This window comes from Morus notabilis, unplaced genomic scaffold, assembly GCF_000414095.1.
Source record: "Morus notabilis unplaced genomic scaffold, ASM41409v2 Scaffold553, whole genome shotgun sequence".
NCBI lineage: Eukaryota > Viridiplantae > Streptophyta > Magnoliopsida > Rosales > Moraceae > Morus > Morus notabilis.
In genome coordinates, this window is record NW_010356884.1 from 1 (window position 1) to 20,424 (window position 20,424).

At 34.9% G+C, this 20,424-nt stretch overlaps 3 protein-coding genes across 7 annotated transcripts; 1 reads left to right on the top strand and 2 right to left on the bottom strand.

Moving 5' to 3' along the window:
* Positions 1-3,306: 3,306 nt before the first annotated feature.
* Positions 3,307-5,879, top strand: LOC21387340 (floral homeotic protein PMADS 2). The gene is made up of 7 exons (XM_024163313.1): positions 3,307-3,702; positions 3,885-3,951; positions 4,631-4,692; positions 4,805-4,904; positions 5,054-5,083; positions 5,285-5,329; positions 5,565-5,879. The coding sequence occupies exons 1-7, from the start codon at positions 3,512-3,514 to the stop codon at positions 5,688-5,690; spliced, it is 621 nt and encodes a 206-aa protein (XP_024019081.1). The 5' UTR covers positions 3,307-3,511; the 3' UTR covers positions 5,691-5,879.
* A 1,323-nt stretch (positions 5,880-7,202) lies between these two features.
* On the bottom strand, positions 7,203-11,456 carry LOC21387341. 2 transcript variants are annotated; one of them, XM_024163353.1, is made up of 7 exons: positions 9,760-11,456; positions 9,369-9,424; positions 8,753-9,025; positions 8,409-8,645; positions 8,026-8,145; positions 7,795-7,923; positions 7,203-7,428 (listed from the first exon to the last, which is right to left on the bottom strand). In XM_024163353.1, the coding sequence occupies exons 1-7, from the start codon at positions 11,399-11,401 to the stop codon at positions 7,408-7,410; spliced, it is 2,478 nt and encodes an 825-aa protein (XP_024019121.1). In that variant the 5' UTR covers positions 11,402-11,456; the 3' UTR covers positions 7,203-7,407. The 2 variants fall into 2 exon arrangements, with proteins under 2 accessions (XP_024019121.1, XP_024019125.1); XM_024163357.1 differs by lacking the exons at positions 7,203-7,428; positions 7,795-7,923; positions 8,026-8,145 and having other exon boundaries at positions 8,453-8,559.
* A 701-nt stretch (positions 11,457-12,157) lies between these two features.
* LOC21387342 (ubinuclein-1) lies at positions 12,158-19,313 on the bottom strand. Of its 4 annotated transcripts, none has more exons than XM_024163337.1 (14): positions 18,746-19,312; positions 18,092-18,181; positions 17,889-17,981; positions 17,687-17,763; positions 16,910-17,022; positions 16,434-16,840; positions 15,947-16,046; positions 15,659-15,768; positions 15,405-15,491; positions 14,785-14,910; positions 13,785-13,922; positions 13,628-13,675; positions 13,381-13,482; positions 12,158-12,893 (listed from the first exon to the last, which is right to left on the bottom strand). In XM_024163337.1, the coding sequence occupies exons 1-14, from the start codon at positions 18,968-18,970 to the stop codon at positions 12,432-12,434; spliced, it is 2,178 nt and encodes a 725-aa protein (XP_024019105.1). In that variant the 5' UTR covers positions 18,971-19,312; the 3' UTR covers positions 12,158-12,431. The 4 variants fall into 4 exon arrangements, with proteins under 4 accessions (XP_024019105.1, XP_024019109.1, XP_010087179.2 ...); XM_024163341.1 differs by having other exon boundaries at positions 16,434-16,687; positions 18,746-19,311; XM_010088877.2 differs by having other exon boundaries at positions 15,405-15,488; positions 16,434-17,022; positions 18,746-19,313.
* Between the last annotated feature and the right edge of the window lie 1,111 nt (positions 19,314-20,424).

Below are 20,424 nucleotides of genomic sequence, written 5' to 3' on the forward strand. Positions count from 1 at the left end.
AGCGTCGTGAAGGGCGTCGAAAATCTCCGGCGGAACGAGCTTCCGCGACATGAAAACGTTGGCTCCCTTGAATGCCTTCGCCTTCAGCATCTTCGACGACCGATCTCGAGTTCGAGGGGTTTCGGAAGAGGAATTCAAGAGGTTTCCAGAGCTTCTCCGAGGTTTCGATTCGATTTGGGGATTTTTCTCTCTCTTTCTCTAATCCGATGACTGCGACGAGCGCATTTGGGGATGTTATTCATTTTCTGATTCAAATTATAATTCGTAATTCATTATAATATTTTTTATATACATAAATTAGAAATAATTTTAATCCACGAATCTCTTGATTTTGGTAAAGGTTAGGTTAGCCGCCAAGAACAAAAGGCGGGAAGGATTGATTTCTTTTTATGACTCCTTTCACTCCAAATGGATCATCTAGGATCAGAATCGTTTGCCGTTAAGTGGTTTTTTTTTTTTTTTAACCAAGTTCATGTCGTTTAATGTAAACGAGGAAACAGGAGTGCCATCTTTAGAATAAACGACGACAATAACTTTTAGAGTGAAAACTTCGTGGGAACGACATCAAAATTAGTAAAGTCGTTACGCCGTGAACGACAAACAATCCTGCGGGTTCATCGCGTCGTCCTTATAGATACGTAAAGGACAGTTTACTAAGAAACGACATTGGTCTTAATTGTGCGTTTAAAATTCGTTTCAAAATGATTTTATTTTTTGTATAAAAATAAAAATTAAAACGTTTTCAATCTCATACATAAATTATTTTTGAAAATGCGTTCAGTAATTTTATCAAAAGATTATTTTCAGTATAAAAAATTTATTAATGTCTCTCTCTCTGTTCGAGGGGGGAGAAAACAGAAACAAAAAATGAAAAACGACTAAAAGTCATTTTTTATTTCTCTCTCATTTTACACTAAACTAAAAAATAATTTTCATTTCTATTTTTTATCTTTAATTGTATCAAACATTATTTCTGTCCCGTTTTCTTTTTTTCTCAAAAAAACGTAAAAAATAAAAATAAAAACAACTTCAAACACAACTTAGTTGTTTTACGAAGGCGGTGAGTAAGTAATTACCTACACCCGTTTAAAACTTTAACACGAGCGATGAAAGGTATGTCGTTTCAGACAAAAAGCTCTACTAACTTTTAAAATGAAAATTTGGTATCGTTTACAAAGATGCCATTCCGCATTTACAAACTATACATTGGTTCAGAAGCAACATTAGCCTTTACAACAACATGTCACGACATGTCGTTTTTGAAAGGGACATTAGTTCAAAAAAGAACATGGGATGAAAAATAAATCAGAAAAAGGGGCTTTTGTTAAAGGTTTTTTTTTTTTTCATTATTTGCATTTGATAATGGAAAGGTCTGATTTCTAAACGTCAACAATATCAGACATATATGTAGAATAATTTTTAGGCTAAGCTCGTAAAAAATGAAAGTAAAATAAAATAAAAACCCAAAATAGTCTAGTAAACCAATATCTTGAGTTTGTTTATAGAATATTGTTATTTTTAAGAAACAAATTACACTATTTATTATTAACTTAAATAACACTATCATGAAATCTTACCTAATTATTCGAGTTTCAAAAAAAATAGGTTACCGGTCCTCTCCTGTTAGGGAACGATCCTCTCAATGCTCTAACGGTCCTCTCAATGCTCTAACTCCCCGCATCGAAAATAGACTAAACTGTCTCATGATATTTTGAATCCAATTCACGTACCGCTTTAATGGATGAACAATCTAACTCTTGGAACATACTACAATCCCAGGCGGCGAAGAATCGATATCGAGGTGTTAAACCTTCCAGTCGATGTGAGCTTTTGGGGAAGATCAACTTGTTATCTCTAGAGTAACTTATATCTGTTGAGCGACGGCCCTTCCACCCAACACCATCGTATCACTAAGACTGACTTTCGTCCCCTACTCAACGGGTGGGTCTTGCAGTCAAGCTCCCTTTTGCCTTTGCGTTCGAGGGCCAATCTTAGCGTGACTCGAGGAAACCTTTGCGCGCCTCCATTACCGTTTTAAAACTTTTTATTACATGCTTAAAGAAACAGAGAGAATTAAAATTTACTGTCGTGACAATACAGTTGCTAATTATTATGCCAACTTTCATTTAGTCAATTGAAAAATAATAGGTTACTTGCCATGCGTAATAGTCCGTTTAAAAGTTGGTAGCAAAGCTATGAAGGCCTACTATTCATTAAATAAAAGAAGTTGAGTTTATAATTGTTTCACTATTTATCGTTTCTACTCCCTCACAAATAGTTTTAATTTTTCACAATGATTTATTAGCTATTCATTCCAACAATAACAATCTTGTCCAATCTTGTCACAATGGTTTATTAGTTATTCATTCCAACAATCTTTAACTTTGTCATTAAAATGTACATTTGAAGTATTTTTTTTAAAGCATTTTAATTACATACATTATCCTAATTATCTCTCAATTAACTAGAAAGAGAAAAGAGAAATACTATACATTTATACACATGATCCCTTTACTTTTTTGTTTGATTACCATTAATAACCAGTACTGTTCACATTCATTAAGGGGGAAAAGAAACATTTTGAAAATGATTTGATAGGTTGTTAGGATTAATAAACTAAAACATCATGTCGTAATTCTCGTTCTAAAAGACCATCACGGACTTCAATGCCCTAAACAAGAAAAGATATTGTTCCTCACTATATTAAGTATCAAACACACCCCAAGACTTTGCTTGTTCCCCATAATTTAACCATCAAAGGAAACCCTAAAAAACCATCAAAACTTATAATAAAGAGACACAAAGAGAAAAAAACACCAAAGGTTAACAAAACGCAATATCTCTCAATTAACTAGAAAGAGAAAAGAGAAATACTATACATTTATACACATGATCCCTTTACTTTTTTGTTTGATTACCATTAATAACCAGTACTGTTCACATTCATTAAGGGGGAAAAGAAACATTTTGAAAATGATTTGATAGGTTGTTAGGATTAATAAACTAAAACATCATGTCGTAATTCTCGTTCTAAAAGACCATCACGGACTTCAATGCCCTAAACAAGAAAAGATATTGTTCCTCACTATATTAAGTATCAAACACACCCCAAGACTTTGCTTGTTCCCCATAATTTAACCATCAAAGGAAACCCTAAAAAACCATCAAAACTTATAATAAAGAGACACAAAGAGAAAAAAACACCAAAGGTTAACAAAACGCAAACCAAAAGTACACCAGATTAAAGGAAGTTGGCTTGGCATTATGATGACTTACCCATAAACAAACCCTACCTTTCTGTGCCACTCAGAAAGCCTCCGAACCTCCAAACCCATATTGGAAATAGCTTTCTTTTGTTGCTTCTTTCTTATCTCTCTACTCTTTCAGCTCATCTTTTATATATATATACATATATATATATATGTATATATATGTATATAACTAAGAAGAAGAAGAAGAAGAAGAAGAGGAGGAGGAAAGAGAAGAAGAGAGATCAAAGTAAGGCAAAAAGATGGGGAGAGGAAAGATAGAGATAAAAAGAATTGAGAACTCAACCAACAGGCATGTGACGCTCTCAAAGAGGAAGAAAGGATTAATTAAGAAGGCAAGCGAGATAAGTGTTCTGTGTGATGCTAAGGTTTCAATTATCATCTCTACCTCCAGCAGCAAGGCGCCTGAACATTACTGCAGTCCTACCACTTCGTACGTAAATAAATATATATATATAATCTATATATCTTTTTCTTGACCAAATTTCGTGTGCGCGTATATTAATTTTCTGCTTTTTTTAGTTTGGATTTTTTTTTTTGTACGTTTTTTTTTTTTCCTTTTTGGCCATATGATGAAGCAAAGTTTTGATGATTTTTGTTTTGGTTGTGATGAAGGTTGAGTTTTATTTTGGAGGAATATCAAAGGCTTTCAGGACAGAAGTTATGGGATGTCAAGCATGAAGTGAGTATATTTAATGAATTTATGATAAGATTTTCTCATAATTTTAAAACTTTTAAAAGAATTTATATGATCTGTTAGTTATTTGTTCTTGCTCGTTTCAAGGACAAATATTGAGCAGTTTTTTAATTTTGGCTAAAAATATGTTTAAAAACATGAAACATGATTTCTACGAACAGATCTACAAATAGGATGTACTTTCCAAGCTCCGAACTTGCTATTTATTAATTTTTTTTTTGGTGAGAATCAAAGATAATAGCTATAGATCTGGACGGTATGTAACATCGATGAACGGATCTGGTAAGAAAATGGTATTCTCTCCCTTCCCTTTTCTTGCAAAAGTTGAGAAACCTCAATATATAGGTATGTTCTAGCAAGTTTCACTACAGGCATATAATATAATATATTTAAACAACAAACGTCCTTTCTTGTTTAATATATATATGTGTGTGTGTGTGTGTGTGTGTATCTTCTTACCCACTAGGTTTTCCGAAGTAAAAGCATATATAGAAACTGCATACAAATACATCAGATCTGGAAACTTTATTTCATGAGTTTTGCAACATATTATATATGTACATATACATATATATATATATATATTCAGCTTTTTCATTGGGGTTTATAACTGTATATATAATACTTTATATATATATATATATATATATTTGTACTCTCGCAGAACCTCAACAATGAGATTGATATGACGAAGAAAGAAAATGAGAACATGGAAATCGATCTGAGGTATATATTTTACACATCTCTCTCCGCTGATCCACAGATCTCTATATATATGTATAAATATATATATATAGCTTATTTAAATTCAAGTATATAAATATATTATGTTCTCTAGACACATGAAAGGGCAGGAAATTCAATCTTTGAACATCAGAGAGCTTATTGGTCTAGAGAGAACACTTGAAAATGGCCTTACAAGTGTCCGTGCTGCACAGGCAAGTATTTACCCCCTAGGTTAGCGTTGTTAATTTTGAACATTCTTGGTAATTTTTTTGGACATATATATATATATATATTATATATATTAGGCCATGAAAAAGGTCTAATATTTCTTCTTCTTTTTTTTCGCTATTTTCCATGACAGGCGGACTTCCTCGACCATCTTAGACAAAAAGTATGTGGAAGAAATTTGCTGATTTCTCGGCTTTTTATATATTTAACTTAGTTTTTCTTTTTCACATATATGTATTTCATTCGCTTATATTGTGCTATATTATATCTTTTCACCATGTGATCTTGAAATTAGACAAGTATGTAATATATATATATATATATATATATATATCAACTTAATTACCGACAAATACATGTGCAGGATAAGATTCTAGGGGCGGAGAATAAGCGCCTCACTTATGAGCTGGTATGTCCAAAATGATAAGAGAAAATATACTTACGTATATACTATATATATGTAAATATATTGATTATAGTACTCTATACATATGTTTATTGATTATTCCTTTATATATATCTTCGTATATAAGCTTCTATATATATATATATATATGGTTAATTTATTCGTAAAGTACCGATCTGATCATATTTTTATGTGCATTAAGTTTGTAACTATTTGCTTTGGCATGTATATATGACAGTGCAAAATGGAGATGGAAGGTCAAGGCATGGATAATGGCCGATATAATGATAAGATGAGGGACTACAATCCCTTGCCTTATGCATTTCACGTGCAGCCTATGCAGCCAAATCTCCAAGGGATGTAATACGTATTATATATATATATATATATAGCATTCCTGATGCTAATCATCCTTTGGTGAGTAATTAATTAGGATTATAAGCTTGTTTAAGTAGTAAGAGTGATTAAAAACTTGTCATAAGCACTAAGGACTTGGTGTGTCATCTAATATTGCACTTAAACGTGATGCGCTAACTATATATACGGACTTCTAAAGTTGGTATGCTTCCCGTTAATGTCATATATATATATATATATATATATATATGATTGATACAATCCTCTCTCTCTGTTATTATTATATATTATCACTGTCATTATTGTTATTATATTATTATTTTTATTATTTGCTGTAATTGTTTGGTCTTTTTTTAATTTTTGCTGGAAATTATTCCTCTTCGAGTAGTTTTTTCATTACATATATATATGTCATGTGTGAGTGTTTTGATGGTACGATTTTTATGGATTTTGTGCATAATACTCGCTTAGCATTACTTGCTAAGCAGACAGGACATGTATAAGAGCCTCTTTTTCTTTTCTTTTCTTTTCTTTTCTTTTTTCCTTTCTTTTTTGAACACTGAAATTATTCTGAATGCATGTTTTCAAAAGAAAGGACACGAAATTAACGACGTCGTTTAACATAAACGACATGTAGTCCATTTTTTATCCTGAATTTTTATAGTTCGGTTGCCAGAGAAAAAGAAAAGACGCTAAATTAAAAGGTAAAACTGGATGTCGTTTGTTAAATAAGTGACAAACGAGTTTAATTACGTCGTTTTTTGTAAACGACAAACTATCACGTGGCTTAATATAGTTTTTCACTAACAAACGGCATTCAGAAAACAGCATGAAACGAAAAATTATCAATACAATATAAAATACTAAAAGAGAACATACTGTTAAACAATTCAATCATTTAAAATATTGTTATTTAGTAAACAATAATATATTTTATTTGACCCGAGATGATTCTAATTTGATTTAATGTTTAAAGATAATGTGACGGTTAAAAATTATATCCTTACTAATAGTATTTTTTATATTCTACCAATGAATTCTCTTGATTGAATGAAGAAAAGATTGTGTGCATAAATATGTTGGCACATGGTTTTTTGTTTTTAGAGAATTATTTGATAGGGTAAAAAAATGCCAATTGATTATTATTATTAATGGTACGAAATGTACGATGAGTGGACTATCATTTAATCAATTGAAAATGACAATTTATTTGCCACATTAGTCCATTTGAAAAGTTGGTGATAACAGTATGTTCTTAATATAATATGAGCTCAAACAATAGAGCTATATAATTCGTTAACTGTACGAGGTTTCTACTCCCTAGGCGATGATTTGTGCACCATAGCTAGTGATCCATTCAACAGTAGCAATATACAAATACTATCCAAACACCAGCATATTTAACTTGTAAAATGTACAATCCGTTTGTACAGAAGTATTGCAACTACAAATCAAAATTGATTTGAATACTTTACAAAAATCAGCATTCTATGAACAGAAAGTATAGTGTCGTATAAACTTTTTTTTTTTATCGAGTTTCTGGAAGCTCCGGATCTGGAGTTGTGTCCAACATTCTGGAGTTCAATGACTGCCATAAATGCACGAGGGAGTTGAAACAAGGCTGCTTCTTTGTCATCGCATTTTCACTACTCAACAACTGCAGGAGATCTTAGGTTTGGCTTGGCACTTCATGCACAATCATGGCATGAGATGAGAAGCTCAAGTCATTTTCCACAATAATACACCTGTAGCATCAAACGAATTCACCATTCAGAACCCATCACAAAGCAAGCAAAAGGGGATTCTTAACAGAAAGCATCAAAGGAAAAGAAACCATCTTCCTCTGAAATGGCCTAGAAACGGAAAGCGGTCACAAGATGCGTTTTTGTTAACATGCATTTTCTTTCATCAAATGCCACTATAAGGTATCAGTATGCTAGTAGAAACAATAACACTTATCAGTTCTGTAATAGAGCCAATATAATTTTGTGTTAATAATATTTAACATCCTCATTCTCATGGGAATATTGAAGCACCGTCGACTGTCAAGCAGTGGAAGAGAGAGCCCCGAATACTCGTGTACATACTTGAAGAACAAAATTGAGTCATACCTTAACAAGCCTGTCGGCAGATCCAACAAAAAGCTTTCCTTGCCAAAATAATAAAACTGTTATAACAGAACCGCAAGGAATACATCCAATTGGTCTAGGATCCACATGAATGTCATCTCCGGATAATTCCTGCTTATCAAAAGTCATTATGAAATTGTTCAAATTCTTAACCAGGATAATTATTAAATCAGCTTTAATGTTCCAAAGGAATAGTATCATTTGCACATGTACCTGTACATTGACAGTTTTATCCCAGCCTCCTGTAAAAAGCCATTTTCCCTCCATGCCAGTAGCAAAAATTGCACCTTTGTGAAGTTGCATTGATTTCATAAACACCTCGTTCCTCCAGACCTGAAAACGAAAATCCAAACACAAAATGTTTCTTTATTGATGAAGACAATCAATTATGTACACTGTCTTAGGCTATAACTGTGCCAATATTTCTATTTTGTATCAGTATTCGTATCCCAAGCTCAAATCCTGTAAGTTTTATATCATTAAATCAGAACCTGAAAGATCTACTTAATACTGTTTCCAATGTGAAGTCCAAAATCACCCTAGTAAGCCTACATCACATATAAAACCAGTTCAAGTAAGGTTCAAAGTACAAGAACCTTAATGCACCCGTTTTCGTAAGCCGCAATCAGCATATGCCTATCAAGGGACAGAGACAAGACAGAGGTCACAGGTCCAGATGTGTCTTCCCCCAGAACAGTCAAGGGAGTGTGATCGCTAAGACTCCATAATCTGATGGTTCCATCCCAACTGCCACTATAGAGGACCTCGTCACATATGGTGAGTGTGGAAACTACTGATTTATGACCATTCATGGTGCATGCGAGGAGACCATCCTAAAATAATATTAAATGGATAACTATAGAGATAAAAGTAATCAAATATGACATCTGCGAATATGCAAACTCATAACCGAAGTAGATTAATAAATCCAAGTCAATACCTGTAACAACCATGCTTTTATCGACTTGTCTCCGCTTCCTGTGTACACATATCCATTTTTAGAAAAGCACAAGGCATGAATACCACTGTAGCGCCAATCCTTCTGCTCATACCATTTCTTTAATGGTTCTTGCCCAAGAGGGGTACTAATTGCCCATACAAATATACCACCTCCACTATCACCACTTATGCACAAGGGTTGCTCTTGATCCACATAAATTATAGCCATAATTTTATATTCATGACCTTCAAATGTATGCACATGAGAGAAGTCCTGCATAAAAATGCATTAAAGAAGCTTATTTGGAAAAAATAAGAAAGAGGAAATTCACAATCAAAAGATAAGGAGGAAAAAAGATTGTTATTGAAGTATACTATTTCAACAATCTACTACTTGGTACATTTTGAAGTATCAACAATGAACAAACTAAACGTGATAGATCATAGACACATGGAGAATCTGCTCGGTTAGAAATGTAGGTTTGTTTTTACGCACTTCGAAATCACTTTGGAATTACCATCATTAATGACAAATTTGTCTTACATGAAAAATATAGGACTTAATATGGTATTACTCTAAAAGCGTAAAATAAAAACAGGCCAATTAAGGCGCAAACCTGCAAAGACCATACACGGATTGTTTTATCAAATGAGGAGCTGAAAAGAAAACCTCCTGCAGAAGAGCAAACGAGATGTGATTAGCATCCCATCGATTCAACAAATAGGCCTAAACACCAGAAACTAAATAAGCCTAACGCTAATCGGGCATTCCATTAACAAACTGGAAGTCGTGTCAAGGATAATGACAAAGCATTTCCAACTGTTGGTTGGAAGGGTTTTTTTCTCTTTCCACTTGTCCTACTGATGTTGGACACAAGACGAACCATGATGCATGACAAGATGGAGAGCGTATTGGCCCAAAAAGAGATGGCCAGAACAATGTCTCTTAAGATGATAGCATACTAATATCGCATCACATGTAAATCCTAAAAGCACTGCAAATTATACCTCCGATGGTTATTCCTGTGATACAGTCACAATGACCTTGCAAATCCTTGGATTTGACCACTCCCTCCAAGAGAACCTCAACAAAAATTTTATCAACTCTCTCCGCCTTTATTTGACCAAAATCTGCTTCACTACTTGCTTCTATTCCCTGCACGTTGCCTTCTTTCCGAGTTTGAGACATTTCTTTGGGCAACTTACACAGTTCCCCTAGAATTATGCAAAAACTGGTGCTCTCCCCATCAACAGCCCCATCTAAATTGGCCAGATCAGATTGAGGTTTAATTATTATTTCCCTAAAGCACTTCCTCACTTCATTCAAGAGTGGACGACTTTCTGGATCATAGATCAAACATTTCAAAAGAATATCCTTAAGTGCTGCATATTCCGACCCCAACTGAGTATCCAACAAAGAACCAACTCTTTCAGGCCAAATTGAATACAGTGCTAAATAATCAGAATTATTCTCTTTTATCATCTTCTGAGATTCCTCGGTAAACGTTTTTCCAAGAAGAAGCCTCAACAATAGGCAAGCTAATGACCATATATCTGAACCGTATCCAAACGAATATCTCGACTTCTCACTCTCTAGAACAACACCCTCTTTGTGCAATAATTCAAGCAACAACTCAGGACTCAAAAAAACATTATCTTTCGACAGATCACTGATTGCCCCTTCCAGTTCTTGATCATCAACTCTCATTCTACCAAAAACAGCATCAGCAATTCTCTTCCAAATCTTCCGTCCCGTCACCAAAACCTCATTCATATCTACAAAAGCATGACCAAAGCAATCAAAACTAAAGCACGAGAGACCAAAAAAACCTGAAATGAATCCTTCAGAGTGCAAACCCATTACTGCTTCAATCATTTCGAGGCCAATCAAAGCAAAAGAAAAGACCCCAATTTTACTTAAACCCTCTTCTTCCTCCCCACAAAATTCATTTTTCAAATCACTAATCTTCTCCAACAAACTCCCACCATCCATTCTCTCACATACCATATACAAAAACCCATCATCCAAGTTTCCCCACAAGCCATAAACTCTACCAATCTTTCTAGAATTCCTCATTGAACCTGATCTAAGAATCAAACCCAATTCATTCCTCTCCTCCTCTTTCATCCCACTCAAGCACTTCATAACCCTCACGACATAGCTAAACTCAAAGCTCGAATCTTTCAATTCCGGCAAAGAAACAACCCGACCAAGACTCACCTTTTTGTCCTCTCCGAACCAAACCCGCGCTTTCGCTCCTCTTTCTTCGACCCAAACGGCGTCGTTCGGGAGGACCCAGTCCTTCCATGCGGCGTAGAACTCGTCGGACCAAAACCGGGGCAAGAAATCGTAGAAACGACCGAGTTTTCGGGATCTCTTGTCCTCGGAGGTGGAAGAATTAGGGTTAGGGTTGGGGGGGAGAGAGAAAGAGAGAAGGTCGATGTTCTTGGGGAGAACGGAGGGGCCTTGGGGAGGGAATTTGACGAGCTGAGTACAAGCGGGGCAGCGAATGGTGAGAGGAAAGCGTTCGGGAAGCTTCGAGAGGCAGGATTCGCAGGCGGAGTGCCCGCAAGAGAGAACGCGTGGGACGGTGGAGTCGCCGTCGTAGTTCTGAAGGCAGACGGGGCATTCCGGCAACTCCATTGCCATCGTCTGAGTCCCCCATTAACGAACTCACACTAACAAACTGCAGTTTTTCCTTTTCCTTCCATTACTAGTTTTCATCAACGACCCCAAACTATGTCATTTATTATACATTGGCCCCAAATTTTAAATTGCGTCATTCCATAACGGCATAACCTAAATTTAATCAATGCCCCCAACTGTCATTGACCCGAAAGTTTAGCTCTTTTGCAATGGAAGCAATGTAACGGGAAATAAAAATTTACGTGGTAAAAAATCTTTTTTTACATGAAAAAAATTGTAAAAAGAAAACTTAAATGAAAAGAACTTTTTACTTATTGTAAATAAAATATTTATGCGGTAAATTATTATGTACTTTAAATAATTTTAAAATCTGTTACTCATTTCATTTAGTTTCATAAATGGACTATTTATTAACATTTTCTCTTTATTATAAATCCACTAATTTATAATAAACACGATGAGTTGAAAGAAAGACAAAATATTCAAAGAGAAATGCTAGATTACTCTTTCTGTCACTTTTTTTTATTTACTATTTATCACGCGAATTTTACTATCTTATTTTCTGTTTAAATAATAATATAATTATATTAGTGGGGTATGTTACGACAAAATATTCAGAAGGGGTACCAATTGACTACTATATATGTTTGAAACGACACAGGTAACAAGACAATACTATAAAACGATAGGAAGAAAGAAAATATTACAACTCTAATGAACGACACAGGCAAGAATCGTAATTCGTAACGAATTGTTCCATGTTAGCTTGTACAGTGCAGTTTTTCACACCGCACCGTCTAGATTTGCACAAGGAATTAAAGCTTTCTGCTATATCTATCATCAGAACAACATATAGTCCATACATCACGGAATGACATTTAATTACAAAAATGGTATAATAAGTTGGTCAGAACGAATGACGCCAACCCATGGAAAAGGACAAAAAAAAACAGAGACGAAAAAAATGAAAACTTTCTTACAAGAGCAAATTTATGGTCAAAATGAACTTCCTAATTGAGCTAATAATATCATGTCAGCTTGATTGTTCAACGCTTGGAAGGACAGTGGATTGAAGGTTTGGTTTATGTGGAAGACTCGCAGCCTGCTTGAGTGGCTTCTGTCTTTCCTCCCCCTGTTGGGAAGTTAACTTCTCCGGCCGGAAACGAGTTTCATCCGATTCTGTCTCCGGCTTTCTCTTCACCTTCTTCTTTGTCAGGGTACCATCTCCCACCCTTGCATCATCCAGGGAATTGCTTGAACTTCCCTTGAGCTTCTCTTGTTTTGGCTTGTCAAAACTAGGAACATTTAATGGACTGGGCATCCGCGCAGCAGCAGTTGTGGCGGAAACAGGCTTGTTCGCGGTGCCATGACTGCTAGATTCAGTAACCAGCCTTTCTCGCATGTATTGTGCCTGCATCATTGAACTAGCCTCAACTCGAATGCCTTCCTCTAATCTGAGGGCCAACATCTTTTTCCTCTTGATTTTCTCCTGTTCCTAAACAAAGACATTTTGACATTAAATAAGAGGGATATTAATCAATACAATGCACCACCTTACTCAACTGCGGATGCAGCATGCAGGTAATTTTAAAGATTGAACAGCGAAAAAAGTCATGAGCATATAAGAAAACGAGATATCCCTTTCTTTCCAAAAGCGTAAAAGCCATTCCTTCCAAACAAAAAGTTTGATGCCATAAAAAGTTCACAAAGTCTAAAAACTAGCGTCAGTGCCAAACAATTTATAAAAGGAAGTTAGAGAGTCATTTAGGAAATTCCCGTTCCATGATATGCATATTAACCCTGTCCGAACATTATCATGTTCCGGAAACCTACATACACAGAGCTTTTGCACCAATGAAAAAGAGGAAACTAAAAACCCATGCAGGAATTAAAAGCTTAAGATTTTGGGTACCCTCGACAAAAGAGTTAGAGAATCAAAAACATTTGGCCTGTTCTGCTGAGAAATTCACAAACCCACCTACCTTATTTCTGCTGTATAGTGCTCTGCGCCTCTCTTTCGTACGACATATTGCTCGCTTGATCCCATGGTTGTCCATGAAACCATTTGGCCACAATTCAGCAAGCTGAATCACAAGAGATTAAACGTGTCAGGAAAACCCCATGAAAATGACATAAGTTAAAAAAAAAAAAACAAAACAAAACAAAACTAACAAACAAAAACACAAAAAAAAAAAAAGAAACAAAACAAAAAACACTGGGATTAGATACCTCTGCATAGAGCTTTCTGATTTGAGGACCCGCATCTTCATCCAGCCCCTAACACCAAAAGGCAGTAAAGATCAAAGAACAATATACTATGATAAAAGCTTCTTCAGAAAGAAAAAGAACAGATTATCACAACAGGAATCGCAAGCAAAAACAATACATCAACATAAAGGTCATAGAGATCACAAATCTTGTCCTCCAATGCAGCATCCATACTGAACTTTCTCTTAGAGGCTTCTTTTTCTCCAGTAGCAATTTCTTGAAAATTATCTGATGCTCCAGCTTGTAGCTCCAGTGCCTGAAAAGATAGATTATGCATTTCAATTTTTTTTTTTTTTTTTGGCTCGGAAACAACCGGTGGTAGTAAAAGGTTACTCTTGTTCCTGTTTTCCAGATATAGTACAATGCTAAAAAGGGTACAAAAACGAAAGGGAAAAATATAATATAATATTATATATATATATATATCAGCATGTCTATCAAAAAGGATGAATCCTCCACTTTCAGCGTTACTTTAAAGCTTGAGTAACATTAAAAATAAAAAACCAACAAATTTGCTGTGAGAAAAAAAAAGAAACGTCAATTGACTCAATTCATAACAGATGAGAAGAAACAGATTACACACATCTGGTCTAAATAATAAGAGGAAAAGCAAAATGCCCATCAAGAGAAAGGAAAACGTGTGAGATGTATGACCTCTGGAGCAAATAATAGAATCTAGATGAACCATGTGGACATAAGAAATAGTGGGACGGAGCAAAGGGGCATAATACCTCTAAATTGCTATAAAGTAAAATAAAGGTCTATCCAGAGCCACATGGCAAAGAATCATGATAACACTGCCAAGTAGTACGCATAAGAAAATGTGTTGTTCCAGAAGGAATTTAGATGACAATGATCAACATAAAAATGAAGTAATTAAATATTGAAAAATCAACGGAGACAAGTGAATATACCAGGAAAAATATCCCAATAAGAACAAAGAAAGACTGGCAGCGACAATCAAGAAAATTTAAGACACAATAGCATGTACCTTAGCAGAAGAAAATGCCTATATAAAGCAAAGTGCAAAAGGATTATGAGTGAAACTCCTTACGACCCATAGAGAGAATTTTGATAATCAAACAGTACAATGAACTTGTCCAAACTCCAAATAATACCTTCAACTCCATAGAGGGTGCCCGTGTTTTAATCATGTCAATAACTTCTTTCTTTATCTGTTGAAACCTATCATCTTTCTCCTGTTTTGCTGACAAACCCGTATTAATCATAATTTTTAAATTTCTCTGCAGCAGAATAAAAGTCCAAACAAATTAATCACCTAGAAATTTCCTACCAAAAAGAAATACAGCTTAACAAAGAACAAGGATAAAATAAAAAAAATTAACAAAAGATTGAAGATAAAATTAACAGACAGCTTAATAAAGAACAACCCCTCCATTCTGTCCAATAACTCATCCAACAAAAGATCCATTTGTCAAAATAAACTAAGATGTCAAAATAAGAACCACAAGGCACAAGTAACCTGTATAAATCATTAGTTTAGGCAACTTGAAGATAAAATTATCACACAGCTTAATAAAGAACAACCCCTCTATTCTGTCCAATAACCCATCCAACAAAAGATCTATTTGTCAAAGTAAACTAAGATGTCAAAATAAGAAGCACAAGTAACCTGTATAAATCATTAGTTTAGGCAATGTAAAACACAATTAGCATTAGAATAACGTAGTTAAGTAATCGGTACCGGATATATCCTCAATTTTTAATACTTCTGTACCTTTAATGTTCTGAGCTGTATTAAGTGGCCCAGAATACTCATAAGACGGGCAAGCAACTCTTTTGAAACTTTTCCGTGGCTTGCCTGCTGCATCCAATAAAAGTTGTAAGTTTCTCCACATATTTGAAGTAGATATGTATCTGTATGTCTGAAGTCTAATTTATTAATGTGAAAATTTACTGAAATGTGAGAAATTAGTGGAAATACAGAAAAACCAAAACTTTTTGTAGTTTCAGTCAATTTAGCTAGAGTACCGCTAGTCTGGCAACTTTAGCAAGCTTCATCTTTATTTCTCTAGGCAATCTCCTCTTAATTGTCTGGGATGAATTATCCACCTCTTGACTTTCAACAGCAGGTGGCCTTGCTGTAATATTTCATACAACACATACCAATTAGCGCAAAAAAATAAAAATAAAAAAAAAGAAAGAAAAAAGGGGGAGAGAGAGAGAATGAGATTATCATATATTATGCACAAAGCGTAGAAGAAACAACCCAAATACTGTCAAAAGAGGAACTAGATGTCAAAGAACTATAAATCTTACATTCTGCGACCATCTTCTCTAACTCCCTAATAGCCTTTTCAAGCATCGAACTCTTAGGCCTTATGCTAGAACCATCCTTTTTGTGCATGTGCGAAGTTTTCTGCATAATAAAAATTAAAAAAGGGAAACTGGCATCATGTTTGAATATACAAGGTTGACATATTCAGACTAAGAAATAGGCACTCAGAAAACGTCAAGTTTAATCCATCACTGAAGCTTACATGCCATTATTTTTTTTTTCTTTTAAAAATCTAAGAAACAACTAGTATAGGCCATTTTCTAACTTGTCTGATAGAAATTCACCGCTTTCATGGCTAGTTCTCTGGGGGTTTGATCAAACACCGAGGAAAAGATTCATTACAGCTTGACAGACACACACAAACGAGCACACTAAGCATCAATTCGGGCAACCTATTTCGTGTAGCATATAAAGGTAATAAATTCAGGCATGCAAAATAACAAAGGGATTATGAACAGGAAAACTAACTGTTGATGTAGTGGAGTACTTTCCCTCAAAGGCATTAACATCTGGCTGTTCACGAATCCCATTTTTCTCTTTTAACCTGACTGACGAGTCCAACTCATCAACACTGCCTAACAGTTTCCCAGATTGGGGTCTGGATTGTGCATAAGCACTTTTATCATGATATTTCTGATGTAAAGCGTCTGAAGATACGGCCACATCTTTAAACTTGCTACTTGGATCCTTAGATGCCTTTTGCTTATCAATATCCTTCACCTCTGCTAATGCCACAGAAGTATCTCCATTTGAAACTTTCAGAAAAGAAGGATCTAATGCAGTTTTAGATTCAGACGATTTCTTTTTAGGGAAAAATGTTGAAGCATTCAACTGGTTCTCAAATTTCAGATCTTCACTATGTTCACCAGATACAGCTACAGTTTCAGTGGAAGTCGATAAGTTCTTTGCAAAAGCTGATGTAATCTTAGCAGCTGACGTCTTACCTAATTTTGTATGTTTATTTGGCAAACGATCGTCATTATTTTCACCATTGCCCTTTGCCAAATCCTTTCTTCTCCTTTTCTTTGGTTGCTGGTTAGGCAATACAGTAGTTTCACTTCTCATTGAAGAGAAACCAAAAAAACAGCACAAGGGGGAAAATATCAATATTAAGACAACCATCTATTTGAACTTTAACATCTTTTAAAAAACATTCAACACAACAAAAATTACTTTACTTGTATATGCATGCATATATAATCGTGAAGTTAAAGAGGTGGAAATGGCTACATGAACTATCATAGTGCAAACCATAAACTATAGAAAATGTTACTGCAGATAAAATTCCAAACCATGAGTGCATGTATATCAAAGAAAAAGGATAATTCTTCATTTGTTCCATCAAATATCTGTGTTCTATCATTCTACTGTCACAACCATAAAATATGATAAAGATTCAAGTGTTTGAAATATTAGTAATAAAAATTGGCAGAAACCAGAAGAATTTTCGGAGCTTGTTAAGGCATAAGATTAAGATATAAATTATTACTTCTTCCATTTGATATTGAAAGATACGGCAAAAAAAAAATGGTGATATATAATTATAACTGACTAGGAAAATTTCAAAACAACATAAGATTAAGATATAAATTATTACTTCTTCCATTTGATATTGAAAGATACGGCAAAAAAAAATGGTGATATATAATTATAACTGACTAGGAAAATTTCAAAACAAGATACAAGTTACAACATCAAGGGAAAGGTTCAAGGAAACCCACAAGCGTTCCAATTTTCCTCTGTTAACAAAAAATCCATCATGCTTTATGGCTGAATTATCAACTTCAAAATATTCATCCTGCAAATACAAAATGAAGGAACACTGTAAAGACACAAAAAGGTGACAATAGGATGCTGGTAATCATAGCAGCACAAAGTTGAACATAGAATGATGAAATATGTGCAAGAAATATGTAGACGAACCAACTCTGCATCATCAATAAAAGAGTCTTCTGTATCATACTGATCGTCATCGGGAATTTCATTCATATCTTCATCATCACTGCTATCTTTACCCTGAGACAGATTTATTGAGCAATGAGCACTAGCATAATAGACATAATAGTCAATATTTGTTTCTATCAAAAGTGAATAAGAAACAAAGCAGTTTTAAATGAAACTCATACCATATAAAGGCGTTCAATCTTCTCAATAACAGCACTAAAACGATGCGGTGCAGGATCTTCTTTAACCTCCTCATTGGCAGGCTGTTGTACCTAGAGTGAAGCAAAATCATAAAATTAGGATGAAAATTTGGAAAGGGAACTATGTTCATCCTCAAAGAAACGCAATCAATGATAAAGAGTCATGAAGATTAACTCAATACCACCAATTACACAAGCCCAGAAATTGAAGCAACTTTTTTAGCAATCACTCGAATATTTTTCATATAAATGGCATACCAACCTAAAACTCAGCCAATAAGGATAAGAGATAACGCTCAGAATTTGTCATCAGACTCGTTTTCATTCTCATCCTTCAAATAAACGCCATTGGTAGTAAATTCCAAGATACAAATTCTTAATGCTTTTTTTCTCCCAAACTTCACTTTCACATGAAGATAGAACTAAAATTAACAACAATAAGATCATATGCCAACCAAAATATATGAAATCCACGTCCATTTAACATCAAGTAACACCGTCCAGCTTAAAGCAAAAACCATGAACACACAATTTCCCGTGGCCTCACGTAATATCACAATTGTCTTCATAAAAGAAACAGAAAACAACCAAAATCCAAATGCCAAAACGCATAAGCATTGGATTAGAGGGTCTCACCGGAGCGATACGAGACTCGAGGCGAGGGTGAGCATTGGCGGGAGGTTCGGGAGCGGAGGCGGAGCCGCCATCGACCTTGTTGGCGTCCTTCATGAGCTTCTTCCACGAGACTATGGTGGTCTCTCCAGGCCGGAGTTCCACCGTGAACATTTGCCGGTCACCGGACTTGACGAACGACGACGAAGCCCTCGACGAATCGCCGCCGCGGCGCTTCTCTTCCTCCATCGAGTGGGGGGTGGAGAGAGAATTCTAGGTCGATAAATTCTAGGGTACCGGGTGGGGAATCGAAGATTCGAGAATCAAGATGCGAGCGACATAGGGGAAGGAAACAAAGGTCGAAGCCCTAGAAAGACGCAGCTGATAATAATGAGTAGAGAGAGAGAGACCAAAGGAAGAGAGAAAAATGGGAGGAGAGAAGATTGGGCGGGATTAGAGGGAAGTGGCTCATTAACTGCAAAAGAAACGACTGGGGGTTCTTGAAAATTTTCTTGCGTTTTCCTTTCCGAGAAAGTGAGAGGGAAAGGGGTGGGCCGTGGGGGCGATATTCCGGGTTCAGTACTGTCATATGGGTCGGATCCGAACTCGATTGAGAAGGAAAGCCAAAGGTTGCCTCGTTTAAAGGCAACCCGTTGCCGCCCTCATAATTAAGGCCTTCTTTTTTTCTTTTTCTTTTTTTCTTTTTATGTCTCCAATCTCCAATAAGCCTAGAAAAACCGGAAATACAATTAAAAACAGAAAGAAAGAAGGAAAAAAAAAAAAAAAAGAAGAGAGAGAATTCCACTCATGGTGTTCCATGAAAATTATATACTGTACTTGATTTTATAATTAGTTTAGCTAAAGTCTAGTTTTAGGATTTGTTTGTTTTATATACTCAAATTTAAATTATTTATTATGTTATAGTATTTTTTTCTTATAAAAAATTTAAATTTTAAATATCATAATCAATAATCATGGTTTGAGTATTCATTCCAAACGAGCCTTTAGTTTCTAAATTTTAAAATTTGATCGTATTTCTACGTGGACTTTCTAATTTGATCGTATTCACGTGTTGAGTTTTCTAATTAATTTACTCACATGATTGTTTATTGTTCAGTTCACACGTGGGTGTTAAATTATAAAACTATTGTTTAACCACCTTCTAATGACTTGAGCTTTTGAGATAGATTAATAAACTAACAATTTGAAGGAATATATAAGGAACATTATTGATTCATCTTCAACGACAGTGGACTTTTCCTAGCAATAAACAAAGGATAGTGGACTTCACAAGTCGTTTTATTGAGCATAAGGTATAATTATAAGGCTTTAGGAAAACGACATTTCGTATTCAACGACATGCCGTGTAGAAGGTAGATGGCACCAATTTTTGGGATAATTAATGGCGTCTTGTCGTTTAGATTTTAAATGCAGTACAATTTACGTGTTGTTTTGCATAAAGACCGAATTATCTTTTTCTTTCAGAAAAAACGACAATACTACGTTTATCCTTCTTAATGACGTGTAGTTATACTGACAAGCAAAGAATTGTCGTTTTCATACAAACGGCACAAATGTAAACAAGGAAAACGGCAACCCTTTAAGTAGAAAATGATTGCTGTTTATGTGACTGGATAACACACGGGCGTATTTTCTCTTATAAAAATTTAAATTTTAACTTTTTTATTATAATATTTTCATAC

Coding starts and splice junctions, on each gene's coding strand:
- LOC21387340 (XM_024163313.1), top strand. CDS start 3,512: ATGGGGAGAGGAAAGATAGAGATAAAAAGAATTGAGAACTCAACCAAC. Junction 3,703..3,884: donor TACTGCAGTCCTACCACTTC/GTACGTAAATAA, acceptor GTTGTGATGAAG/GTTGAGTTTTATTTTGGAGG. Junction 3,952..4,630: donor TATGGGATGTCAAGCATGAA/GTGAGTATATTT, acceptor GTACTCTCGCAG/AACCTCAACAATGAGATTGA.
- LOC21387341 (XM_024163353.1), bottom strand. CDS start 11,401: ATGGCAATGGAGTTGCCGGAATGCCCCGTCTGCCTTCAGAACTACGAC. Junction 9,026..9,368: donor TCCGTGTATGGTCTTTGCAG/GTTTGCGCCTTA, acceptor ATTTTTATGCAG/GACTTCTCTCATGTGCATAC. Junction 8,646..8,752: donor TAAAAGCATGGTTGTTACAG/GTATTGACTTGG, acceptor ATATTATTTTAG/GATGGTCTCCTCGCATGCAC.
- LOC21387342 (XM_024163329.1), bottom strand. CDS start 18,970: ATGGAGGAAGAGAAGCGCCGCGGCGGCGATTCGTCGAGGGCTTCGTCG. Junction 17,023..17,686: donor AGAGGAAAATTGGAACGCTT/GTGGGTTTCCTT, acceptor TTCAATGAGAAG/TGAAACTACTGTATTGCCTA. Junction 13,483..13,627: donor TCAGAAAGCTCTATGCAGAG/GTATCTAATCCC, acceptor CTTGTGATTCAG/CTTGCTGAATTGTGGCCAAA.